General features: G+C 46.1%; 1 protein-coding gene across 1 annotated transcript in view; it reads left to right on the forward strand.

The window, feature by feature from the left end:
- LOC148522295 (CD48 antigen-like) overlaps positions 1-24,328 on the forward strand; it is a 68,531-nt gene extending 44,203 nt beyond the window's left edge. Inside the window, exons 3-6 of the mRNA XM_088474204.1 lie at positions 4,037-4,315; positions 6,399-6,515; positions 9,370-9,452; positions 23,756-24,328. Coding sequence (XP_088330330.1) covers positions 4,037-4,315; positions 6,399-6,515; positions 9,370-9,452; positions 23,756-23,851 — 575 coding nt within the window. The 3' untranslated portion in view covers positions 23,852-24,328. The remainder of the gene's footprint in view (positions 1-4,036; positions 4,316-6,398; positions 6,516-9,369; positions 9,453-23,755) is intronic.
- The last annotated feature ends 2,842 nt before the right edge of the window (positions 24,329-27,170 follow it).

Below are 27,170 nucleotides of genomic sequence, written 5' to 3' on the forward strand. Positions count from 1 at the left end.
GGCAAGCGTGCGCCTGTGTCCCATAAATAAAGGGCCGGCTGGATTGACCACTAAAGGGTGCAGTAACCCCCAAAGGGCACTCCAAACAAAATAAAAAAAAATATATTTTTTGTGTTTGTGAATTGTGTGTGCAGTAGCCGCACGTGCATCAACAAAGTAGTGCCAAGCGTGCGCCTGTGTCCCATAAATAAAGGGCCGGCTGGATTGACCTCTAAAGGGTGCTGTAACCCCCAAAGGGCACTCTAAACAAAATAAAAAAAAATAAAAATTTGTGTTTGTGAATTGTGTGCGCAGTAGCCGCACGTGCATCAACAAAGTAGTGCCAAGCGTGCGCCTGTGTCCCATAAATAAAGGGCCGGCTGCATTGACCTCTAAAGGGTGCTGTAACCCCCAAAGGGCACTCCAAACAAAATAAAAAAATATATTTTTTTGTATTTGTGAATTGTGTGCGCATTAGCTGCACGTGCATCAACAAAGTAGTGCCAAGCGTGCGCCTGTGTCCCATAAATAAAGGGTCGGCTGGCTCATTTCTTAAAGGGTGGTGTAACCCACAAAGTGCACTACTCTCCAGCAAAAAGAAAAAAATATTTTCTGTGTTTGTGTGCGCCTTAGCCGCACGTATATATCAATATAACATAAATGGAGGACCAAACTTTCTCCGATAAAAATAAAATAGGGAAAGATCAAGAACCACTTCCTCCTAGTGCTGTTGCTGCTGCTGGGAGTTGTTCATCATCCCAGAGAGGAAGTAGGAACACCACTACTTTTACTAAACAATTGACCCTCCAACAGTCCCTAGTGAGGAGGATGAAGTACGACAGCAGTCATCCTGAAGCAAAACGTATAACTGAGGCCTTGACTGCTATGTTGGTGTTAGACGTGCATCCGGTATCCGCCATTAGTGCAGTGGGATTTAGACAATTGATGGAGGTAGTGTGTCCCCGGTTCCAAATCCCGTCTAGATTCCACCTGCATCCTCAAAGCAGCAGCAACAAGCGTGCGTCTGTCTGTTAAAGGGTGGTGTAACCCTCAAAGTGCGCTCCACAAACAATAAAAAAATTATTCTTTTTTTTTCTGTCTTTGTGAAATGTGTGGGCTGTAGCCGCACCTGCATCCTTAAAGCAGCAGCGACAAGCGTGCGTCTGTCTGTTAAAGGGTGGTGTAACCCTCAAAGTGCGCTCCACAAACAATACAAAAATTCTTCTTTTTTTTCTGTCTTTGTGAATTGTGTGGGCTGTAGCCGCACCTGCATCCTCAAAGCAGCAGCGACAAGCGTGCGTCTGTCTGTTAAAGGGTGGTGTAACCCTCAAAGTGCGCTCTACAAACAATAAAAAAATTCTTTTTTTTTTCCTGTCTTTGTGAAATGTGTGGGCTGTAGCCGCACCTGCATCCTTAAAGCAGCAGCGACAAGCGTGCGTCTGTCTGTTAAAGGGTGGTGTAACCCTCAAAGTGCACTCCACAAACAATAAAAAAATTCTTCTTTTTTTTCTGTCTTTGTGAATTGTGTGGGCTGTAGCCGCACCTTCATCCTCAAAGCAGCAGCAACAAGCGTGCGTCTGTCTGTTAAAGGATTACATCGGTGACAGCATCCAAGTAGGCATGTCAGACAGTCCGTACATGTACTGGCAGGAAAAAGAGGCAATTTGGAGGCCCCTGTACAAACTGGCTCTATTTTACCTGAGTTGATCCCCCTCCAGTGTGCACTCCGAAAGAGTGTTTAGTGCAGCCGGGAACCTTGTCAGGTAAAGGCGTAGGAGGTTGCTTCCACAAAATGTGGAGAAGATGATGTTCATAAAAATGAATTATCAACTCTTCCAGGGAGACCAGCCTCCAGAACGTACAGAGGGACCTGTGGTGGTGGATTCCAGCGGGGACGAGTTAATGCTCTGCGAGGATGAGGATGTACACAACACTGAAGAGGGTGAGGACGACATCTTGCCTCCGTAGAGCCAGTTTGTGCAGGGACAGATTAATTGCCAGCTTGTTTTGTGGGGGCCCAAACGAACCAATCATTTCAACCACAGTCGTGTGGCAGACCCTGGCGCTGAAATGATTGGTTTGTTAAAGTGTGCATGTCCTGTTTATACAACATAAGGGTGGGTGGGAGGGCCCAAGGACAATTCCATCTTGCACCTCTTTTTTTTCTTTGCATTATGTTCTGTTTGGGGCCTAGTTTTTCAAACTGCCATCCTGTCTGCCACTGCAGTGTCACTCCTAGATGGGCCACGTGTTTGTGCCGCCCACTCGTATCGCTTAGCATAGTCATCCAGCTACCTTGGTGCAACCTTTAGGACATAAAAACACTATTGTGAGGTGTTCAGAATAGACTGGAAATGAGTGGAAATTAAGGTTATTGAGGTTAATAATAGCATAGGAGCAGAAAAACCCACAAATTCTGTGATTTTAGCTGTTTTTATGCTTTTTTTAAAAAAAATACAGATCCAAAACACAAAACCCAGAACCCAAAACACGGAAGGGTGGTTTTGGCAAAACCAATCCAGATCCAAAACACGAAGAAAGATCCAGATCCAAAACCAAACACAAAAAGTGGCCGGTGCACACCCCTAATTGTAATGTGATTTTTATTATTTAATAGGCATTTGCCTATAGTCCTGCAGGTGTCGCTACAAATCAGATAAGGCTTAAATGACAAATTATCATCATCATGAATGTATAGATAAGGCAGTACCGTGCAGATTTACAGATCAAACATGGGACGAGCAAATACAGGGTTATACATTGCAGTGAAGATATGAGACAGTAGGTTAAGCAGACTCAGGGCCTGATTCAGAGCCACTCGCAAAAAGCGAGCGCTCGCTCTGAATCAGGGCGGCCGCTTGTTTATTTAGTTGCGGCCTCCTGGCCGCTTGTATAGCTGTGGGTTACCACCCACAGCTTATGCGAGCGGCCAGGTGATGGTCGAGATGGTCAAGACCATCGCGACCATCGGGCTTGCGATGAGACCCTTGGGGTAGGGTCTCGTTGCCGCAAGCCCCAGTGGACTTCCTGCTCTAATAGAGCAGGAAGTCCACCTACTGACATCACGAGTGATGTCAGTAGGGCCGCCCACAAACGGCAGGTGTTCCTGCAGGAACGCCTCCGTTTGCCCAGCCACCCCCCCCTCCCCGCCTACAAAACGGGACGAGCTGTCAATCAACATCGACAGCGGCCCCGTTTGTTTTGCGAGCACCGGAGCGAGTGCTTTTTGCGTGCGCACTGGCCCACAAACGACCCACTTGCGAGCAGGTCTGAATCAGGCCCTCAACCCACAAGAGTTTACAGTCCTGTATATGATAAGAAATGAGGGACAATGGCTAAATGCCACAGTAGATACAGGTGCCCAGGTCATCCTTGTATAGCCTGGCTTAAGCTAGGTACACACTATACATGGAGCGTATACACTATGCTATCTAACGACAGCACGATATATCATGTCAGGGGATTGTATCCAATTAATCGTGTCTCCTGTACACTATGTGCAGTTGTGTTGTGCGTACACACTACACCATGTGTACCACAACGAACACTACATCGTCCCAGCTGCCATGTAGCACATACTGGAACATGGTTTCTGTTTAAATGAAAGTAATATCAAAATAATGTTGAGGCTAGTAAATGGAGTCAACTGTTTTATTTCAATGTGATCGTTATAAAGGCAGGACAGACAGAACTGCGCAAACGGCACTGAAAGGCGTCCAGTATACTCATCAGCAGTGGTTGGAATCGGGACCCTGTTAGAACTGTTGTGCACGCTGGGTGCAAGGAAGAACTTGCAAAGTTAATGGCCTCCATGCGCCATTCAGAAACGTGGCCAGCACATACAAATAAACCAGCCCCATAAAGTAAAAGTGATTGCACCATGTTTTCCTGAACAGTTGCTGAAATGTGGCTCTTGGATGCCACTGTCTAGCCCGGGAGGCAGTGATCCTATTAACCAGCTACATTACAATGAACATTATATTCTTACATATAGATGTTTGAGAGGAGATCATTTGAATTATTTCTGATTAGTTTCATGTTTTTAATCTGATTACAGAACCTGTTACTCAGCCAGCTATAAGGATTGAATGGGAGAATAGAACCAGTGACTGGTGTAATATGACTCTTCATTGTTCTGTCCCAACAAACACATCAGCGTTGTCCTATACCTGGATGTACAGACACAGAGACTCTGAGTACCAGCTGTATAATAATGGTGACACCATCCAGGTGTCACTGCCGCCAACGTTCTGGGACATGGAGCTCCTGTGTGTAGTACATAACCCAGCCGATCAGAAGAACGTCTCTCGCTGTGTACAGGAGGGATGTAGATCAGGTGAGAATAATGGAAATATAGATCTTCCATATTATCAGCTTCGAAGTAGAGATTGCAGCTTCTCCCTTTCCCCAAAATATCCCTAATCAATATAATTTCTAGTGATGTCACCCTGGCTAAACACGAAAGACGGTTCCCCGGACCATGAAAAATATATCTATTGGTGCAGTAACTAACCTACTCCACTTAGATTTTTAGATCCACGTATCCTAATAATCTTGATCTGCAAACAGCGAAAGCCTGATGCTTATTGGAAAGTCAGCACCGTTCCTCTTTATGCAGCTTTTTTGGATGCTGGCATATACGTATAGAGGAGGGGATGTAGTTATGGGACCGATTCCATAGTGGAGACCTATTAGATTCCACTGTGACTCTTCACGGTTTCATCCTGTTTACTAAAAAGTGCAAATAAATATGTTACAAATACGATGGTGGGGGTGTAGCAGGGGGCTAGGTCTGATGTTTGCACCAGATAACCTGGGCTTCTAATTCTGCCGCAGGAACCAGCACGGCACTGCCACAACTTTCATGTACTCTTAGGGCCATATTCAATTAGGAGCGAAAAGTCCGCTATCGGCGACAATTTTTCACCGATGACGTCATTTTCGCTATTTTCACTTATCCCCATATTCAATTTCAAAGACTTTTTGCAGGTGCGAAAAGTCTTTGTAAAAAAAGGGGGATAAGTTTTCACCAATGCAGAGGTGGCGAAAAAAAGTGCAGAATTGGGGTTTTGGTGTGCAGAATTTAAAAAAAAGAAGCCTGCAGCCTTTGGAATATCCCCTTAAAGTAATCTGTGTCAAAAAAACATTTGAAAAAATAAGCATAGGACACCCCAAAAAAAGTGGTTTCATTTTGGGTGCGAAAAAAAAAAAAAGTTGGGGGACAAACTTAAACGGGTGGTTGCGGCAGGTATATTTTTGAACAATTTTTAAAAAACACTTTAGGGACTTAAAAATATGCTTGCACCCATTTTCATGTACCCCAAATTTGATGGGACTACTTATTTTTCCCCAAAAAATAAGCTAAGTGCTATTCTTCACCACTTCTTCAAAGCCGCATTTATGCACCTGCCGCCGCTGTTTAAAAACCCCAATTACCTTCAGCAGGCCAAATCGGGGGTACCCATAGTGATCCCCCATGTCAGACCATCTTTTAGGGGGTGACAGGCTGATTTCCCCAAAAGTGTCAGGACTTTTCGATACTTACCTTTCCGCCAGGTCCCGTTTTCGCTGATTCCTAATTGAATACGGATATAAGCGGGCACGCGCCCGATACTTTATCCCTGGAAACAGCGATAATGATCGGACTTTTCGCCTCAAATTGAATATGGCCCTTAATGTCTCTTAATGTCACAATGTCTAAGCTCATCGCTCTGTGAAAAGAATCTAATGGTACTAGGGGAGTGCACTCCGCGCTTTCTCTCCCTCTAATGCTGGGACTCTGTACCGGAGACGGAGGTGCGCTGAGATCACAGCACAACCTCCGACCTAAGTGCGCTACAGTGCATGCACGGTGTCTCCGCGCGTCTACTCTCTCTGTCCTCCACTATAAGAGGATGTGCCCCTGAGTGTCTTACATATGGAGACTGTGTTGCGGAGTGAAGACACTGAAAACACCACTGTGTCACCACCACTTACAGTAGAAGCGCCCCTACCACCACTGATGTGTGTGCTACGCCATCTACGCACACCACCTGCATTAACCCCAGAAGCTCCTGGCTGGATCTGTTTCTAACTGTGGTATGTGCATACCTGCATTACCCCTGTGTTACCCTGCATCCTCTTATCTGCCGGTAAATAAGCCTGGTTAAGTTACTGTATCTGCCGTGTGGGCTGACCACCATCGCGCACCGCTGACACTTCACAGATTCAGCCAATATAACTAATGTTTGGCAATGAGCTTTTTAAATCCATATCATAATTTGCAGACACCCCCAAAAAGAGCGTGGCCTACCCTAAAGTAGGCATGGGCCGCCCACAGCAGCGAGTAGTGATGGGAGGAGCCTCCTATCAGATTAGTGCAGGACATTTGTGGTGCCAAATTCAACGTCCAGCTCATACGTCACATCTTCTCGTTACAGCTACGGGGGACAATCGCAACCATCATGTTATTCTGATCATCGTTTCTTGCATTTTGCTTGTCCTTGTAATATCGGTAGTAATGAAGATTTGTATATCAAGAAGGAAAAGAGCAAAAGGTAGGAATGGTCACAGTAAGAAAGCCTGTCACACATTAACGGACTGGACATTGGTGAAACTATTTCAAAGAACTGATAGCTTGTAACATCCTACATGAAGATGCCACTGTCTGTGAGAGTGACAAGCGCAGCTATCGAGCGATAAGAACCCAGATCACTGATAGTCTATATAAAATTCTTACGGACCAGGAGCTCTTAATAATTTTCTACTGGGAAATAAATGTAGGGTTGTTAATAATGATTTCTAATAGTACTATTATTTATATATATATATATATATATATATGTGTGTGTGTATGTATATATATATATATATATATATTTATAGATTTATTTATTTATTTACAATATATATATATATATATATATATATATATATACTTACTGTGTGTGTGTGTGTATATATATATATATATATATATATATATATATATATTTAGAACAGGTTAGCAGAATAGCTTGGGAACATCCATGCATGCATTAGGGAGTCATATGCTGGGGAAACAGGAGTGTCCTAAAGTATTCTGGAACCTCTGGAGTATCCTGGACTTTCTGGAAGAGTAAACAAGTTGGACTGTTGCAGGGCTAAAATACACCCTCTGCGGGCCCTGTCCCCTGAACAGGTGATATTATAATGTCACATTGAGGGGGCTTCCTAAGGGAAACTCTGGGCAACACTACAAGCTGTAAGGTGAGTGCCTGGAACGTCCCATGGCTCTACAGGCTGCCATTCCTGGCTTCCTACAAGCTAAATGCAGTTGCCATGGGGCAGTGATGCCACCCCCTGCCCTGAGCAGCGGATCTGCTTGCACACCCCTAGTTACTGCTCTATAGTTAAGTATGCTAGTAATTCCCTAGAAGCTAGTTACTGTACATCCCTGAGACACATGGAGAAAATATGAGACTGGGGGTATAATGGAGACATGAGGAATAATGGGGGGAATGTTATAGTGTACGAGTTTGTAAAAGTGACAAACAAGCAGGGGCGTAACTAGGGGTGTGTGAGCGGTACCGCCGCGCAGGACTCTGTAGGCGGCACTGTCCCGCCCCACGGCCCTTGCTTCTGGCTAGCAGGATACCTGGAATTGCACCTTGCCGGCAGGATTGCTGCTGCAGCGTCCTGTGGATGCTCCGGTCAGCGCTGCACTTTCCAATGCTGCTGTCCCAGCCCCCTCTACGCATTGGAGCCCTGTGACAGCGCTGAGACAAACAGCAAAACTGCGTACGCTCTTCTTAGATGATGACTTTCATATCAAAGCATGAGAATACACTTAATAGTGCATCATGTAGCGATATAACCAAAGCAATGCAAATATGTTCCTAAACAAACCGTGCTGCAATGCAAATGCATTTTTTCTCTTCTTGTTTTGGCCTGCAGAGGAAATCCTGGCTGCTTTGCATGTAGCACATAAAATACTGGCTGCTTTATTTTTCCACTGTGAATTATAGCTGAGCTAGGACACACCCTTCCAAACTCTGGGGCTCATGCAAGGTTGGACATAATTTACACCAAAAAGGCAGCCTGAAAATAAAAATAGAAAAAGATGAAATTCTGTGTGTGTCCTGAGCCAAAAGCATCTCAAGATGCATCCACGCTTGCAACTGCAGCATATACTGTAGGTCACGTTGGTGCCAGCAGAAATCAGTAATATATACTGTACACCAGGTTGATGGCAGGAGAAATCAGTATAGGAACTTGAGGATGGTCCCCCACTGCGCATGCGCATGCCGGAGCCGGCGTGCGCATGCGCCAGCCCCAGCGAGCGACGGCAGCTCCGTCGCTCCTGGGCTCACTACAAGACGGGGCGGCTGTCAATATTGATTGACAGCTCGCCCCGTTTTGTAGGAGGGGAGGGGGGTGGCTGTGCAAACGGAGGCGTTCCCGAAGGAACGCCTGCCGTTTGGGGGCGGCCCCACTGACAACACGAGTGATGTCAGTTGTGAGCTTCCGGCTCTAGTAGAGCCGGAAGCTCACTGGGGCTTGCGGCAGACAAGACCCTACCACAAGGGTCTCGTCGCAAGCCCGATGGTCGAGACCATCGCGACCATCACCTGGCCACTCGTAAAAGCTGTGGGTGGTCAGAAGGCCGGCTCCAATTAACCAAGAAAAAAAAACTCCCTGATTCAGAGCGAGCGCTCCGAAAGAGCGTCCGGCTCTGAATCAGGGCCTTGGTTGTGCCAGGGGATATGGCATGACAGTGCTAGTAGTAAATGCTAATGAAGTGTCCATACAGTGTTACTAATAAATGCAAAAGTCTAATTTACCATGTAATATAAAATATAAATACAGACACAAATAAAAAAACAAAAGTATAAATGAAACTCAAATAAAAAATTGTTTTCCCCTTTAATAATCAATGAACTGCTGAGGTCCCAATGAATATATCAGTAAGTAGCGCAAATAGATATCCACATCTTCATATGATATACAGTAAGAGCCGGAGCAAACATTTATACACAGTAGGCGGGGTCCAGACCCAATCAACCAATCAGAAGTTGCTGCTGATTGTCATCTTAATTAGTGTGTACATACTGTCCTCTTGCTGTACGCGGCCTGTGCTTTTACACCCTATCTCTCTATTCTACCACTCTAAGCCTAAGGAGATGTAAGCCCAAGTTGCAACTGAATATTGCGCTTGGATTCAAGTGTGAGGATTTTTTGGACATGCATACTTTAAAAGGACGAACTCTCATACAACGATCTCTAAAGCTATCCATACATTTTATATACACCCCTCCCCCCACACACACATACACTCTCTTCCCATTTGTTCTGTTTTGTTCCTACGCCTAAATGAGGCCAGCTGTGGTCATAACTGGTTTATATGTGCATTGTGTTCTTTTATTTTACCAGAATGCCTAAACCCCTCTGATAACAGAAATGGTGAATCAGAGTACATAGAAGTGACAAGTACTAGAGAGGATCTGGACAATCAGGTGAGACACAACCTACAGGGAACTGTCAGGATTTAGCGGGAGAGTCCAGAATCGCCGACCAGGAAAAGGGGAGAATTAGATGATGCTTCATAAAAACTGGGTGTAGTGGGTGGATTATCTTGCCTAAGTCTAAATGATGGGTGGTATGGTGTTATGGAGATGGTGTGGCAATTTGCAGAGTTAAGTTGTTTAAAGTGATAATGGTGTTGCAAGTGGGATTTACAAGTCCTGGGCCTGCAATTATATGAGTAGTATTTGGGTATCTACTGTCAAGATATAGATGTGTCCCCATTTAACTATCCTTCCAGCTGGCCAATGCTGTGCGTGATATGTTAAACATCTAAAGATAAGGTGTCACAACTAATAGTTCTATAGAATACAGTACTAACCTGTGACACCTTTACACTAGTTATGAGTATTATGAGTTTTTTTTTTTTCATTAGCAAATCACTCAAAGCAGCTTCGTCTGACAGCCCGATTCAGAGGAGCTGTACGTTATTCTGATATTTAAACACTTGAGCAATTATCTGTTGACTGCGCATGTGTTATGGGCGCACTGCCCATGTGCCAAGGTACTGTGCCACTCACAGTGAGGATTACTTTGCAAAGTGGTTGACAGTCAGGGACCATGTTGGGAAGGTACACAGATAAAGTGGTTCCGACGTCTCGGTTCAGACGGCAGGTTCTGCGTGACCATTGGGCTTCTCAGATGGGCGACTATCGAATGATTTGCTACGGCGGCTGCGTATTTGTACGCACTTGCTTGGATCTGTGAAGCCTTCGGTGAGCGTCTCAGTATATTTCCAGCCGGCAACAGCATTATCCTATTTTCGCACGGTTGCTACATACGGGATTGCGGCAGCGAATGCATTAGCGTACATCTCTGAATGGAGCCATAGACACGATAGCAGTGATAGTATAAGAATGCACAGTCCCGCTGGCTCCACCTTTATTCTCAGTGAATGATCCCCTCATCACCCTGTCACATTCCCTTGCACTGCTGAGGCTTTATGCCATGGGAAAAGTACACCAGCACAGCGTTAACCAGGCTTAGGCCCTCATTGGGGGCGCAGTGCCGAAGTTTACATAGCTGAGTGACTATCGGTGGTCTGTGCATGCCTATCAGTTGCCCTGCGCATGCGTCGAGTCACATTACCGTCGGTGGTTGCAGCGACCATTTTCCCGCTGTGTGATTGACAAGTCAGGGAGTGTTTGGGGGAGGTCATGGGAGAGTGGCGGCAAAAACGCAGGCGCGTCACTACCGTTTTCGAGGCGTGTCTGAGACTGTGATTTTGATCCCATACGCAGAAAACATGGCTCCAGGGTCTCCGTTCCTGCCGCCATTCTGCACGGCCATAGGGTTACTCAGGAGGCCGATTATTGAAGGATGTGTGACGCTTGGATCTGTAACGCCATATCAAATTTCCACATGCAGCGTCCATCTCTGAATCAGGCCGTCAGTCTGCAGAATCGGTCATTCAATCTCCTTAATTGCCCATAGCAATAATGCCGTGCTCTGTTTCCACTCAGCCTCCCCTTCTGGTAACGTAATCAGCCGTTATCTGCTCTGAGAAGCAGGATCCTTTCCCAGAAACCTTTCCTTTCCCGGATAATAGCATTATAGTGCTCTGTGTACTGTCAGAGCTCTGGAAGAGATTAGTCTGTGTTAGGCCTTGTGCGCAAATCTGTTAATAATAAGTGGTCTGTTTATGAGGTTGGGAAAGGCCCTTTCGTCAGTATTTTCGTCAGACGCCTTCTCTTCATTTATTAGCAGGGTTACCAGGTTAAGTTCGCAATTATTACCTCCATCCCCCTACTCCTCTGTGGGGACAGAGACCTACCACATATTAGTAAGGAACATAATGCTTTTTTTTTTTAATTTGGGGGGGGGGTGACTTGTGATGCCAGAGAGACTTTGCAAAATCCACAAAACACATAGCAGCAGCTGGGCTTTCCCCGGGCTACGGAATCATCAGCCCTGAATTGCTGCACAACTAAAATCTGAATACAGTATCGTAACTGCGGTAAGCGGCAATGCAGTGTTTTAGTTAGCGCAAGTTTTCCGCACCTACACCCTTGAATGTCCTACTGAATGCGGTGTGATGCCAATAGTTAGCAAATGGACCTGTGCACACACAGGTTTTTTTGGCAAGCGTTGAATTTGGTTTACTCGATGGCAAGTCTAATGTGGAATGTTGTGTCCAAAATACAATATTCTATGGGCGTTCATATTATCTACATCATATATTATTATTTATATATTGGTATAGTGCGGCCATATTACGAAACACTTCCCAGAAAGGATTGAATCATTCACAGCGGTCCCTGTCCAAACTGAATTTACAATCTGGGGCAGTTGTTCTCAATTACATTCCTCAACAGGTCATGTTTTCAGGATTTTTATCTGCAGAAACAGGTGATATAATTACTGACCTAGCAAAATAAACTATGCATTAGAGAAATCCAGAAAACATGACCTGTTGGGGGTACTTGGGGACTGGAGTTGAGAACCACTGGTCTAGGGCATACTGACCTACTCTCAGGGAGAGTAGATCAATCTCCCACATGCTGGTCACCGGTACCCACTTCACTCAGGTGGCTTAATGATGCCATTTGCGTCGGTACGCCCATTCCACCCCGTGCTTTACAGTGCTGGGAATTGTGGGGGAAGGGCCACAAAACTGCGACCACGGCACCTCTCAACCTCGCACCTCCCACCTGGCTTCCCCACTAAATGTCGGCACGTATGCTCTAGGGTCCATTTCCGTTAGCAACCAATTAACTTACTAGTATGTTTTTAAGGATAAGAAGAGAGTGCTGATTGCACAAATAGACCCCCTGTTGCTGCTCTGGGCCTGATTCAGAGCCGCTCGTAAGCGGCCGCTCGTTCGTTCCGAGCGATGTTCGCACATCTGCGCATGCGTATGGGTTGTAATACGCATGCACGAACCAGTCAGTGCGGTCAGAAATCGTGTGCTCGCAAAATAGCGAATGCCTGCTAATTTGAGTGACAGAATGAGGCGTTTGTGGGTGGTAACAGGGGAAGGTGCTTGAAAACGGGGAGTGGAGATCCGAACGCAGGCGTGCCAAATGGTCAAAACAGGCGTTTTAAGGGTGTGCATAATTAACAAAGCAGCGTCATCGACCACGTCACTTGGTTGTTTTTTAGTCTGAACTGCTCGCATGATTGCGGTAGGAAAAAGCTACCACAAGAATAGCGAGCAGTTCATACGCCGTTCGATGTACTCGATTAATCTAATAAATAGTGGAGATGACGTATGATGCGAGCGGCCAGGGGGCGTTTTTTTCAAAATAGCGAGCGCATGTTTTGTTCGCTCGTTCAGACATAGAGGCGTCAACAGACCGCAAAGAGCGAGCGCTTGATTTAAATATCCGGCCCCTTTTTCAGAACGACCATCCGCAAATAGCGTCCGGCTCTGAATCAGACCCTCTGTTCCGACCACCCCACCCTTCATACCTATCCCGGTGACCGGTCCTCCTCTCCTGTGGCTGTCTCCCTGGCAGTGGTAGACATTGGGGCTCGCACATTGAGGAAACGGGGCAGCCTTACACAATTGTTATGTAGATGTGATGGATGAGTTGTAGAAATCTATTGTAATTCACATAACTATTACCAAAGTGACACAATCCCCTGAGGTTCAATCTGATCACATAATATTGTTCACAAGGAAACTGAAAATCAGTATAGCAAGTGGCAATTATCTCCATGCTCCACTAAAGTCAATCATCAATTACAGCTGGGACCTGTTGCTGAGGTGCACGCACAGCGTCTGTAAGCGTGGAAGGCTGCTGCAGCCAGATATACTGCGAATGTGAGCATCTATACGGCTTCAAGCGCAAAGCTGCTCCGCCCACTGTTTATCCATCCACAGCGTCACCTGTAATCATCAGTATCAGCGCTTGCCCTACGCTGAGTGCCAGAGATCCGTCAGACAAAGGCCCCCTGTCCCCGTACGCACGGCTCTCTGGCGACACTCTCATGACGTGCCTGCGAGACGGACCTATTGCGTGCGACCACAGTGTTGCCGGCCAAAAACCATCTTATAGACAGAGAGACCTGGCCAGGTTCCGTCTGACTCAGAATCGCCTAGAAACGCACACATGCATCATTCGCTACTGGGCATATGGCGTTTGCTGAAATTCACTATTTGCGGCTGTATGCGGAGCTGCGTGCCCCTCAGAATCAGACTCGTATTACAAAGTGATTCATAATATGCAGATGACAGCAGTCATCAATAGAACTATAGCCCCAGTGCTATAGCAATGCTAACCACCGTTCCACAGCGTCCCTCTAACAATAGAGAACATGCCCTTACATTCTGTTAAAGCCCTTGATTTATCTAGCATTGTTTTCCATGTGTATGTGATCTAACACTTCATTCATATCTCCGTCTACCCACAGAGTCTCCTTCTCACATATATATATCAGTATTTCCCAGTATGAAGTATGGAGATAGTGGTTTGTGGGGGCTGCTCTCTGTCTATATCAGTGAGGTGATAAATTATTGTCGGTACAGACTTCCTGCACAAGAGCAGTCATTCAATGGAACATTGCAGAAGAGTTTCCCATTGTGAAACACAGGTTAGGTCCTATGGGCTTGATTCATAGTTGTACGGTACAGCTCAGCCGCTGCCCTTTGTACGCAGCAGCTGCGACCGTGTAATACCGTACAGCTAATAAGGCGCCTGAAGAAAAAAAGACGCCTTCCGTCAGCATTGCAGATCCGAGTGCTGCATCTGAAGACGCAGCATCAGATCACCACGGCGACCATCTGTCACGATGGTCACAGCCATTGGTCGCCTGAGTAAGCCTTTGCTTACTCAGACTGGCTGCTGGAAGTCCTCTGCCCGGGGGCAGGAAATCTGTGTCAGGAGACGCAGCCCCTGGCCTCTGCACACCTACAAAACATTTTGTAAGACAGAGACATCGTTGGCCGCCCCCGCCCAGCTCCCAAACGACGCACATGCGCAGGACAGGTCATGTTCCCTCACCTTAGTCTGAATCATGCCCAATGTTGTTGAATAGTTTGATTCCCGTATGTGAGAGGTACACTTAGGGCACTGGCAGCAGCCTCTGTTGGCGGTCGTCCGTCTGCGAGTTTATGCAAATGGCCTACAAACTCCTTCCCTTGGGTACATCTGTGTGTCTGAATGTGCAAGGACTGATTGGTGCGTCCCTATACACCATTGCTTGAGCCATCGGAACGGGCAGAGTGAGCACTACGCCAAGTAGTGTATCCTGCATACAGTATATTCGCACAGCGCATACCCAGGACAGCACTAGCCTGCTCCTGGACGAATGGAGCGGTGCGGAATGCTGGAGTTCTAACGAGTGTGAGTGTGTGTCACGAGTGTGATTCGTCAGTGTTAGTGCCCTCGTTCACACACGCACAGGAAGCCCCGACGTCCGGCGATGGGAACCGAAAGGGATCTCTCTTCGCAATCCAGGGATCAAGAATCGGCTTCATCAGGAGATGCGTCCGTTTCAGATGCGTCCGACTTAGAACCCCTAATGTGTACAGTACATATTCAATTTGAAGACTTCTATTTGATTAGGAACTGCTTTCAATATACTGTACCTTCACTTTGCATCAATGGTACATATGATTCCATTTTATTGCACTCATATAGTTCACTCTTCTTTAAACAACTGATCTATTGTTTGCGTGCTACATCTCAGATAACGATGGTAGTGATAACAAAACATATATCTATAAAATAACACCAGCTTGTGACTCCCATGTGACAGCTGTGTGTGTGATTACAGATGGCCATATTTCCTCTTTTGCTCTGATATGATCCAGATACAGCATGTATAGCGTTCTGCTGTGTAACATCTGATTATAAAACCTCAGGGTCTGGCTAGTATACCGCTGCAATACTTGCTAAATGCAAAGGAAATTTTTTTTAAAAAGCCCCGTCTTTTTGCCCTTTGACACACCTGCCCATTAGCGCAGAAAGATTCTTTCTGTTGGTCTATAATTTGTGGCTTGGAGGTTTATTTATCAAAGGCAATTAATGGAACGATATCACAGGACTTAGGGGCTGATTCAAACCTGCTCGCAAGCGGGTCGATGGTCCCCCTCTGCGCATGCGCCGCCTCCGGCGTGCGCATGCGCGAGACCCGTCACTACGGATCTCGCTACAAGACGTGGTGGCTGTCGATGTTGATTGACAGCTCGCCCGTTTTGTAGATGGGGAGGGGGGGTGGCTGCACAAACGCAGGCGTTCCCTTAGGAACATCACTCGTGATGTCAGTAGTGGACTCTCCCTGCTCTCTTCGCAAGCCCGATGGCCACGATAATCACGATTGGCTCTAGGCCGCTCGCAAAAAGCTGTGGGTGGTCACCCACATCTTAGCGAGCGGCCTTGTAAAAAAAAAAAAAAATAATCCCCGCCCTGATTCAGAGCGAGCGCTCACCAGCAGCGAGCGGCTCTGAATCAGGCCCTTAGAGCTTTTGTCCAAAGCCCGCATAAAGTTGTTCAGCTGTTCTCCGGTCACGAAGTCCATCTCAGGATGAGGCACAAATGCTTTATTATTAAAATGAAGCATTATGGGGATTTGTATCAAATCTTGGAGAGATACAATAAAGAAGTTGCTAATAGCAACCAAGCAACTTCTAACTGGCATTTTACTAGAACAGCCTGTAACATGACAGAAGCTGATTGGTTGGTACTTACATTTTCGCTGATGCATTGTATGTGGATGTGACAATAAATTGATATGATTTTGATTTATCTCTCTCAAAGATTTGATAAATCTCCCCCTTATTCATTTTTTAATATATTTTTTTATATATATTTTTTTACTTTTCATTATTTAAAAAAATAAATAAAAAAATAAATTAACAAACTTTTATCCATCTCGCATATGCCCTCAACCCGACTGGCCTGGCAAGCGGTAAGACTACGCCCAGTTGCCCCAGTGCTATTCTGTTTTGATGATGGGCACTGATAGAAAATCTGCCTTTTCATGCCCATTTGAAACATAGGGCCGTTTTCAATGAGATTCGCCTCCGTGAAAAAGTTTCGCCTGCCCGACTTTCCGCCTACGTCGCGTGTTTTGGACGCGGAAACTTATCGTGCGCGTCCCCGCTATTCGCCCTATTCAATTGCAAACCAGGCGAAAACGGCAAGAGGCGAAAAGTGCTGTCAGAACTGGGGAAATCAGCCTGAACCCCCCAAAAAGATGCACAAACATTGGGGATCAATGCAGATGTGTCCGAATAGCCGTAATAAAGCTATTTGGGGTACTTAAGATGCTTCATTAGCTTCTTATTAGCGTCTTTGCACAAGTGGTGAAGAATAGCATTAAGCTGTATTTTTGGGTGAAAATAAGTAGTCCTGTCAAATTTGGGGTACTTGAAAATGGGTGCTAGCATATTTTAAAGTCGATAAAGTGAAGTTTAAAAAAACGTGAAAACGCACTTGTTGCCTGCACCTGCAATCCCAAAAACACCTGGCCCCTCCTTGCAGACCCCCAATAAGTCTATTTTGGTAGTTTTTATGCTTGTCCCTCCACTTTGTACTTTTTCGCCCCCAAATTGAAAGTACCTTTTTGGGGTGTTATGTTTTTTTCTGGGATCTTTTGACACAGTTATCCTTTGGAGGGGCTGTCCCAAGGGTTCTGAGTGGTTTGCACCCTTTGCACCCCAAAATAAAAAATTTGCACTTTTCACCTGATATTCAGAGGGAAATCTTTTTTGCCTATTACAGTACATTGTGTTGACTTTCCACGTAGGAGAAAACCGTCTGCAATTGAATACGTCGATAAGTTCCGACCACGCGAAAAACCGTCATCGGCGAAACTTTTTCGCAGAGAAAGGCTTTTCGTATCTAATTGAATACGGCCCATATTGTTAGAGATCCTATATTCATATAGTGCAGCTGCTATCTTACAGATAACTATATAACACAGCACCACATTCAGATGACCTGTTTTTCTAGTACAATGTTCCGTTAATGGCATGCTCATGGGCAGGAAGCTGACTTATTATCTCACCATTCCTCTGACATAAGATAGCAGCCTCCACAAAACACTATCTGTACAGATCACTTGCTGGGTATTTCCAAAGAAACGCTGATGTGTAAGTGTGAATGAGCCTCTGCGGGTAGATGTAGATATGGATCAAAATGAAACGTACATTAGCTATAAAAAGTTTAAAAGTCTGTATTGTATAAGAGTATTAGGGGTAAATTTACTAAAGTGAGAGTATTTAGAAGTGAGTTTTAAAAGTGATGTTGCCCATAGTAGCCAATCAGATTCTAGCTATTATCTTCCAGAAGGTGCTAGTTACATGTTAAGTAGAATCTGATTGGTTGCTATGGGCAACATCACTTTTAAAACTCACTTCTAAAAACTCTCACTTTAGTAAATTTACCCCTTAGAGTCAGGTTCTCTATTGCGAGAGGGGCATGATGGCACAGTGGTTAGCAATGCCATCTCGCAGCACTGGGGTAACAGTACTTTCGATAATTAATATTATTCAAGTACCGATGCCTGTGAATAAGCCCTGAAATGTGTTAATCTGCAGGTGTACTCATTTTTACACTCTCACATTTTGCTGACTGTGGCTTACCACAGTGCCATGTGTGAGACATCACTCCACACAGGACGCCCAGAAGACTCTGCGATGAGAGGCCTCTGTCATGTCTCTTTCCGGTGTCATCTGCTTTGATGAACAATGAACTCTTGATATTCTTGTACAAGAGATGTTTCAATGACGATGGCTGTTTTGATCTCCTAAGATGATGTCAGACTGGGCTGTGGAACTACAACAACGACGAGCAGGGAGGTGCGTGGGATCTCCGCTCGCCATGAACTGTCCTGACACAAGGCGCTCAGTTGTGCTCAAAAATAGGGACTGTGCTGCTGATTCTGATTAAAGACCTGGCTCCAAGAACATGGGGCGCACAGGGGTTGTATTTTAAAATGGAGAACTCCTTTGTGGAACTGTAACGCAATAATTTAGAAGATATCAAGAATCTAAATATTCAGCATTCTGAGAATTTTGGCATTTCACGTCAACATTACATTACATGATGAGTGCATTCTCTTACAATTAAGGGGCAGAATGAATTAGTCGCGGGACATACAACACCCAAGTTTAATGCTCAGAGCAATTCAATTACTTGACAATTTCCATGCGCGGTAAGCCCGCTGCTAACGCATGTTAACTCATAGCTCCCGGGTTAAGTGCGTGGAGCTGTGGAGTTACCCCGCCCTGTAAGCCCCGGAGGGTGCACTGAACTCTGATTTGTCCTTGTCGCTTCTGAGGCTGCGAATAGTGTTAAGTTAGGCACCACTAATGGAGGGTTAGTGTTAGGGGGGGAGAGGGGATGAGTAGGGTACTTACCTGCTCCTGTCTGGATGTTCACTCATCTTCAGGCGTGGGTATTTGAACGGGCGGCTATTCAGCTGCTCCTTCCACAGAGAATAGAGCAATCAGGATTAGTGACTGAATTAATGACTTAAACCATATGGGTCTGCTCGTTGGGGTAAGGGGGGGTGCTGGCTAAAAATTCCACTTAATGTGAATTTATCCTTTAGGCTTCTAACTGTTAAAAATCCATAATGTACCACTTGAAATAAACACAAGTTCCAAGGCACATGCAGTGATTACAAGAACAAAATTAATGCTGACAGGCTTCCTCTTAGAAGTTTAGCTTATGTTTAGTTGTGTAACCTGATCATAGGCGCGTCATCACAGCGCCAAGACATCTTGGATTCGTTTGGGCCTTTGAAGTGATATTTATACATCTAGAGCATCTGTGACACAATTGGAACCGGTTGTTTGAAGCTGGGAGATGAAAATAATCCTTTCATGGTCAGAGGCAAAACCCAGACAATGGTGTTCATTTCAAGAACATGTCATTAGTGTCTGGAGTACATACCTGATGCTAAAGGCTATATATGGTTCCACAACTGTGTTATAGTGCAACACTGTAACTGAATACAGCCATTAATATTATCTGCATTATCTAATCATATGACATTCTACTGCTGTTTCAGATAGACAACATATATATATATATATATATATATATATATATATATAGTAGCACAAAAGGCGGCACTCAGAGGACCTCATTCAGAGTCGGTCGTAAGCGGCCGCTCGGTCATACCCAGCGATGTTCGCTAAACTGCGCATGCGTAAGATTCGCAATGCGCGTGCGCAAACTAGCTGTTGCGATCGGAAAATTTCTCTCTCCTTGAACACAGCCAGGTCGTTAGTTTGAGTGACAGGATGAGGCGTTTGTGGGTGGTAACAGGGGAAGGTGCTTGTGAACGGAGGCGTGGTGGTCCGAACGCAGGCGTGCCTGACTATGCTAATGGCGTTTTATGGGAGTGCATAATTAACAAAGTAGTGTCATGGCACATGTGACATGGGAGGTTTTTACACTGACTAGATCGTAGTGCTTAAGAGAGGGTCTGGTCAGCCTTAAGCTCTGCGATCAGCTCCGATGGGTCCCGATGGTCTTGATTTATCCTTATATCCCCGGAGATGACGTGTGTTGCGATCGAGAAGGGGGCGTGATTTTAGTCTTGTGGCCGCTTCTTACCCTCCCTCGCTCAGCTAACGATCTCATCTTAAGACCGCAACTTGTGATCGCTTCATTTGCATATCCGGCCCCTTTCCCCTACGACCGAGCGGCCGCTTAAGACCGGCTCTGAATGAGGGCCAGAGTCCTTTCAATGTGGTTAAAGCAGTGCTGTGGTTTAATAGGTAATCATCTATCTGATTACCTATTAAACCACAGCACTGCTTTAACCACATCGAAAGGACTTTGAGTGCCGCCTTTTGTGCTACTACATAGTGAGGACGCTGTTCCCTGTAAGGAAGGCACCGGAGCAGGTATTGTGATATATTACCCAGTGGGTGCCGGATCATTGTTGGATATACTGTTCTGTACATTATAATGATGTATTCTGTCTCACAAGCAGCCCCCCACCCTGTTCTCTACGTTTGTTTATTGAGGCGTGTTTGCACCTGATTTTACCCAGCTGTCATCCTGTGCTTATCTTACATGTCCGCAGGTATTTAGCTTATCTGCTCCCGATGTGTCCTTTGTGTAACTTTGCTAAGCGCCACACATAGTCAGTAGAGTGGCACGAAATGCTGTGCTCCGTTGTGGATACCAACTTACTCTATCATTGTGTAGTTTACATTCGCAAAGCGGTTTCAATTTCGAAAATGCGCAAAAATAGTAAAAACAATTGCTACCTTTTTTGCTAATATCCTGCTACTCTTTTGACAAGTTTGTGATACTCGCAGATTACAAGCTGTTCGCAGCTTGGAGAACGACCGATGGCATGGCGCCACTGTATAAATCACAGGGACGCGAAGTAGAGGGGTCTATGGTGCCATATCAGCAAGGCTAAATAAGGTCACATCTGTAAATGGAATGTTTTGAGCATAACCAATCAGGTCATCGGCATCTTCACAGCGACACAGAGTATTTCAGGAGACGAGAGTCCTGATCCTGGGGAGGTTGTGGGCAGGTGTGATAATGGGGTCTAGGTACTAAAATACCAATCAATCAGCTCCTGTCATTTTTCAAACACAGAATGTAAAGTTAGGAGCTGACTGGTTGGTACTTTACCTCTGTCCACTTTATCTCTTTCCAAGGCTTAGTACAGCTGATGCAATAGGCAGAGTAAGTTACTGTATTAGACGGGAAACGATGTCACTTGTAATAGAGGGACGTGGCCGTTCCCCATGAGGAACACTGCAGAAGCTGCACACTGGTGCAAAGGAGGCGTGTTCACAACATCATGGGGGTGTGGTCAACGCCATAAAGGTTGACTTGTCGCTGTAATATTGATCTTATCAACAGGGTTACCGTGCTACATTCCTGTAGCTATTACTGGGCAACGTGTTTGGAAACGGATTGCAGTGCAGTTGCATTTTTGTGTGATTAGTTTTAAATGGTTACGCTGGCAAATCTAACTGCGGATGACAATAGTTTTGTCAATTAGGTTGGCCATATTGAGAAAAGACCTTAGCTAATTACAGTTACTGTGCACTAATGAGCGAAGAAACAGAGGGCCTGAGTCAGACCCGCTCGCAAGTGCATAGCGCTCGCAAGCGGGTCGATTGTTGGCCAGTGTGCACACGAGGCGTGCGCACTGCGCGTGCGCGTGCCAAGGAGCGAGCACAAAAAGCATTCGCTCCGGCGCTCGCATCCAAAAGTGGCGGCTGGCGATGTTGATCGACAGCTCGCCCCGTTTGGAAGGCGGGGAGAGGAGGTGGCTGGGCAAAACGCCTGCCGTTTGTGGACGGCCCTACTGACATCACTCGTGATGTCAGTAGGTGGACTTCCTGCTCTTTTAGAGTCCACTGGGGCTTGCGGCCACGAGACCCTACCGCAAGGGTCTCGACGCAAGCCCGATTGTTGTGATGGTCTTGACCATCGCGACCATCACCTGGCCGCTCAGCGCACATCACCCACAGCTATGCGAGTAGCCAGGGGGCCGCAACGAGAAAAAAAAAAGCGCCCGCCCTGATTCAGAGGGTCTCATTCAGACCCGCTCGCGAGCGCAGGACGCTCGCAAGCGGGTCGATGGTACCCAAATGCGCATGCGCACGACGGAGGGAGCTCCGTCGTGCGCATGCGCGAGACTCGGCGAGCGACGTGGGTAGCCGTCGCTCGGGGTCTCGCACCAAAGGGGGCATGCTGTCGATGGTGAGTGACAGCACGCCCGGGGGCGTGGCTGCCAGACGGAGGCGTTCCCATGAGAACGCCTACCGTCTGAGTCCGGCCCCACTGACATCACTAGTGATGTCAGTGGGAGTGATTTTGGCTCTGATAGAGCCCAAATCACTCCAGGGCTTGGGGCAGCGAAACCCTACCGCAGGGTCTCGTCGCAAGCCCGATGGTCGCAATGGTCTTGACCATCGCGGCCATCATCATGGACGCTCGCATAAGCTGTGGGTGGTAACCCACAGCTATGCGAGCATCCAAGAGGCCGCTCCAAGTTTAGGTAGGAGGGCCCTGATTCAGAGCGAGCGCTCTGGTCAGAGCATCTGGCTCTGAATCAGGCCCAGAGTTCAAAGTTTGATTCCACTTTTGTAGACATCCCAGTCCTATATCAAAATTTTGCTGGTTGCATACAATCTGTACTAGAGTGTACCTAACGTACGGGGTTCTAAGGATAGCCATACTTGAGCACTTGTGTCTTTATTAGTACCTTAGTTATTTTGATTTATCCATCTGTGCTCAAGCATGGATATCACTAAAACCTGGACTGTTAGTGTGCCTTGAGGACCGAGGTTGGGAAACACTGGACTACAGAGTAAAGCTATTTGGGCCTGGGCAGTCCTGCTGGGCCTGATTAAGAGTTGCAAGGTTGAGTGACTTATTGTTACTGTGCGTGCCATCCCTATAAAGGTGTACGGTATATGCGTTACACAGTGTCTACGCACAAAGGCGCTTCTGCCATTGAGAGTCACGGGAGTAAATTTATTAAAGTGAGAGTTTTTAGAAGTGGAGATGTTTCCCATAGCAACCAATCAGGTTCTAGCTATTATCTTCTTGAAGGTGATAGTTAAATGATAAGTAGAATCTGATTTGGTTGCTATGGGCAACATCTCCACTTCTAAAAACTCTCACTTTAGTAAATAATAGACCCACGGTATCAGAGATATCTAAGGGCGTGCTGCTTAAGTGTTTACACACACAGACGCTCAGTCGCTCACTTTGGAGGCCATTCTTAGCCAGGAAGTCTGCATCTGCCATACGGCTGGCTCCAGTTTCCACGGTGCCACCGATAATGCTGTATGATGTCACACCAGGCGGTATTTACAGCGTATACGGATGCTGACAGTTGGCGTCTCAGTCCTGGCACATTCATACGCACAGATGTACACCAGGGAAGGGCTTTTTGGGGGCATTTGCATAAAGTCCCAGATGGATGACCGCCAATTGACGCACCATGGCCTTCTCTGTGTCCACCTCACGATCAGGAGCAAGGGGTTGCTTTCTACCAGGCAAGTAAGAGGTCTAAACAGCATAGAGTCCACAATCCCTAAATCCCACTGTATGTTCCCATATCGGCACACCTCTGATTACTCCCAAGTTGATTACTGACCGCTGTCATATATCTGGGAAAGTCCATCTCTCACTTTTAGTCGCTGACTTGGAATTATAACTCAATGTATGCTGTGGCGACTTGTTGTGTACTTCATTACCCCTACACATATCATATTATTTAGCTCGGCATGGGGCTAGTTTGAATGAACTAATGTAAGATACCCATTCACCATGTTTCTTTATTGCAGATACCGCCTGTGTTATTATATGACGTAGCCACTGCCCCGCAGACAACAAAAGCACAGACTATCTACACTACTCTGCAACATCCAAAACCGAAATGAGCGTGGCCGATGTGATCCACGTGAGAGATTTCTACGTGGCTAGGTGTCCTGACTCCTTGGTGCGGAGTGAAGAGAATCACGCAGCGAATCACCGTCATTACAGGGCGAACCTCCCAGAGGCACTGAACCGTCTTGGTGCCATATACGCTTCGCTAACATCCCTCAGATATATGGAACTATAAAAATGTGCATGAGTTCTACGTGCAACATAAATGTTTACATGTGGCGAGGTCTATGAAGACAGAGAATAGTAATATTGTGACCTGCAGTGGATGGTGTGAAATGCTATAGCACAGCACACCTGGCCAGTGCCTGTCGGTGAAACTATTACACACATTAAGGCATAATAGACTTCCTATAGAAAGGGCACTTTTAGGTTCCTGGGTATATTGGTCATCATGTAAGTAGCCGGCGCTCCGCGTGGCACTGGACATGTGACATTTTGTTACTCATTAAGGGGTCTATTTACTAAGCAGTGTTAAGAGACAGAGTGAAAGTGATAAGGTGCCAGCCAATCAGCTCCCAACTGTCATTTTTCAAACACAGCCTGTGAGATGACAGTTGGGAGCTGATTGGCTGGCACCTTATCACTTTTCACTCTGTCCCCTAACACTGCTTAGTAAATAGACCCCTAAGTGTCTTAGGTGCACTGGGTTATCCCTATGGTAGCCCAGGGTGTGTGCCAAGAACAAATTGCTTTACTTATTAAATGTACAGTATTTGACATGTAGCAGCCACGAGGAAATGCTATTTCCTCAGGCATTCGATAGAAACATATACGGTATATATACCTTATTACAGCTATAATGAATTCAATATTGCTATCACCTACACATACTGTACTGTATTATACCCTTTTCAGACAGAAAATGGCAATAAACCCGGAATTTTCCCGACTTTTGCGTACCGGGTTGTTTTGCCATCCTCTGTACCCCGCTTCAGACAGAAGAGCAATTTCAACCCGGTTATTTGATTTATACGGGTATTTCTACTGTCTGAAAGGGTCAACACGGGTCTAAATTCCCATGTCTCCGACCCTGGTAAATTCCTGGGTCGAAGTCCCGGGAATTTAGACCCGGGATGACCCTTTCAGACAGAAAAAGGTCCCGTGTAAATCACCAAATTACCGGGTTGAAATGTTTAACCCTGGTAATTTGGAGTTCTGTCTGAAAGGGGTATTAGACATGCTTACCTACTCTCCCGGAAGGTGCAGGAGACTGCAGATTTTTTTTAGGTTCGTCCCCCACTTTCCCGAAATATTGTGTGGATCTTTTGCATCCTGCCCACTTCCTAGTAAAGTGGGCAGGATGGGGCGATAATACCGGGAATTGCGGATGAGTATGAAGGGCCGGGGCTAAAATGATGCAGAGACGGGGCCTAATGAGGTGGGGAGCCTACCCCCGAAGTGGTCGGCTGCATCTCTTCTTTGGGTTTCTCCTGGAGAAAGATAAAGTCGGCAAGTATTATATTAGAGCTATGGTTCTCAAACTTGGTCCTCAGGACCCCGAAAAGTTCAAATTTTCCAGGTCACTTGTGGATCTTTAAAATGTGACAGTTGGTAATGCACCTATGCCAGCCCCACTTTTCATGCACTGTACCACCGTCCCACACACAGGCTGCAGTGTCCCGCAGGGAGGTGTGTGTGTGGTGAATGGATGCCATGCGTATGCTCACCAGTCGGGGTGAGCCTGGGGGCAGCTCAGGGAGCTTTGGACACGCCCCCAAGAGTGATGTAAACGTGGGCTTGCCGCAATGCCACTTCCCTTTACCGTGAGGCCACACCCCTTTTTAGGGGCGTTCATAGGGCGCAATAATGTCCCAGCTTCCTTCTCCCAGATGTTGGGAGGTGTGCTGTGCACCTGCTAGGTTACATGCAGTGGTGGTTCTAGGGAAGGACAAGCAGGGCTATTGCCCAGGGCACCGCGGCCTGAGGGCGCGGCCCCGGCGGCGCCAGCCTGCTCTTGCCCTCCATGGAGAAACTGTCTGAGCCATCAATACGGTGATGCCATGATGACCACCGCCTCCCTCCCGCTGTCTCCCAGAATGTCTATGCGGCACACCGCGTGACATTGTCCCGGCTGCGCCTGCCTTTCTGGGACGCAGGGGAGAGAACTGAAGACCGGGACATGGAGGAGCAGCCTTAGCCTGGAGAGACACACAGAAGGAGGTGAGGGAAGGGGGGTAGGGGGAGGGATTAGGAAGAAGTTAGTCGATGGGGGGAGGGATTAGGAGGGGAGAGCATTACAGTGTGCCATAATAGTGTAACGGGCAATATAGTGTGGCATAATAGTGTAAAGGGCAATACAGTGTGGCATAACGTGTAAGGGGCATTACAGTGTGGCATAATGTGTAAAGGGCATTACATTGTGTGTGTGGGGGGGCACCAATGGGAACTCTCGCCCTGAGCTCCACAAGGTCTAGAACCAGCCCTGGTGACATGGAAAGCCTGAACTGTTAGGGTCATGAAGACTGAGTTTGAGAACCACTGCTCTAGACTGTAAGCTCCCATGATGAAAGCCCACTCTGCCCTAGGATTTGTTTTTAAAATGATATTTTTGTTTACAACTAAGCTTTGTGCTGCCTTATAAACAGTGATGTGAATGATTATGATGAATCTTGGTGACCGAATGATGGAGAATGATCGGTTAATGATGAATGGAATCGTTTTCTCCTTTAGAAATAAATATATAAGTTCCTAGGGGTCTATTCATCATCCTACACTTTTTTTTAACTTGATTTCCTTAATTTTGGGAATTCAGTTAATTGATAAAATAACACAACTGAAGAAGCACTTACTGTACAAGTGCCACCGGGGAACAGACAGAGGGGAGACGCTTCCAGAATGCAGTATGCAGCGGCAGGGAGAACATATTATATGAAAAGTGTATAACTATAATATACACTTAACGCAGCTGTAATCAGTTCTGCGCTGTGCACGGATCACCGCTGCGTTAATTAAAAGCAGAAAGGTAAAATGATCTCTATACCGAAAAGCTGTCTCTGCAAAAATGACAGGTCCTCGGAAGAGATACTTATGTAGAGGAGGCATCATTAATTAAGTAGAAGTCAATGCAAGATCTAAACTTAATTAACTCATCACAATTTTTAGTTAAGATGAATAGACCCCTAATGAGTTGCACACTCTTATTGAATAAGCAATGGGGCCATGGGTGACACTCTTAATATATGTATTATCTGTATTGCATAAATTATTACTAATATTAAGAATAATGTTTTATTTAACTTCTTTTTTTACCATGTGCCAGTCAATAAATGTCACTATTTATTTAATACCATGTTAGTCCATTTCTACAATAAT

Source organism: Taudactylus pleione, unplaced genomic scaffold (assembly GCF_031769625.1).
Source record: "Taudactylus pleione unplaced genomic scaffold, aTauple2 ptg000148l, whole genome shotgun sequence".
NCBI classification, from domain to species: Eukaryota; Metazoa; Chordata; class Amphibia; order Anura; family Myobatrachidae; genus Taudactylus; species Taudactylus pleione.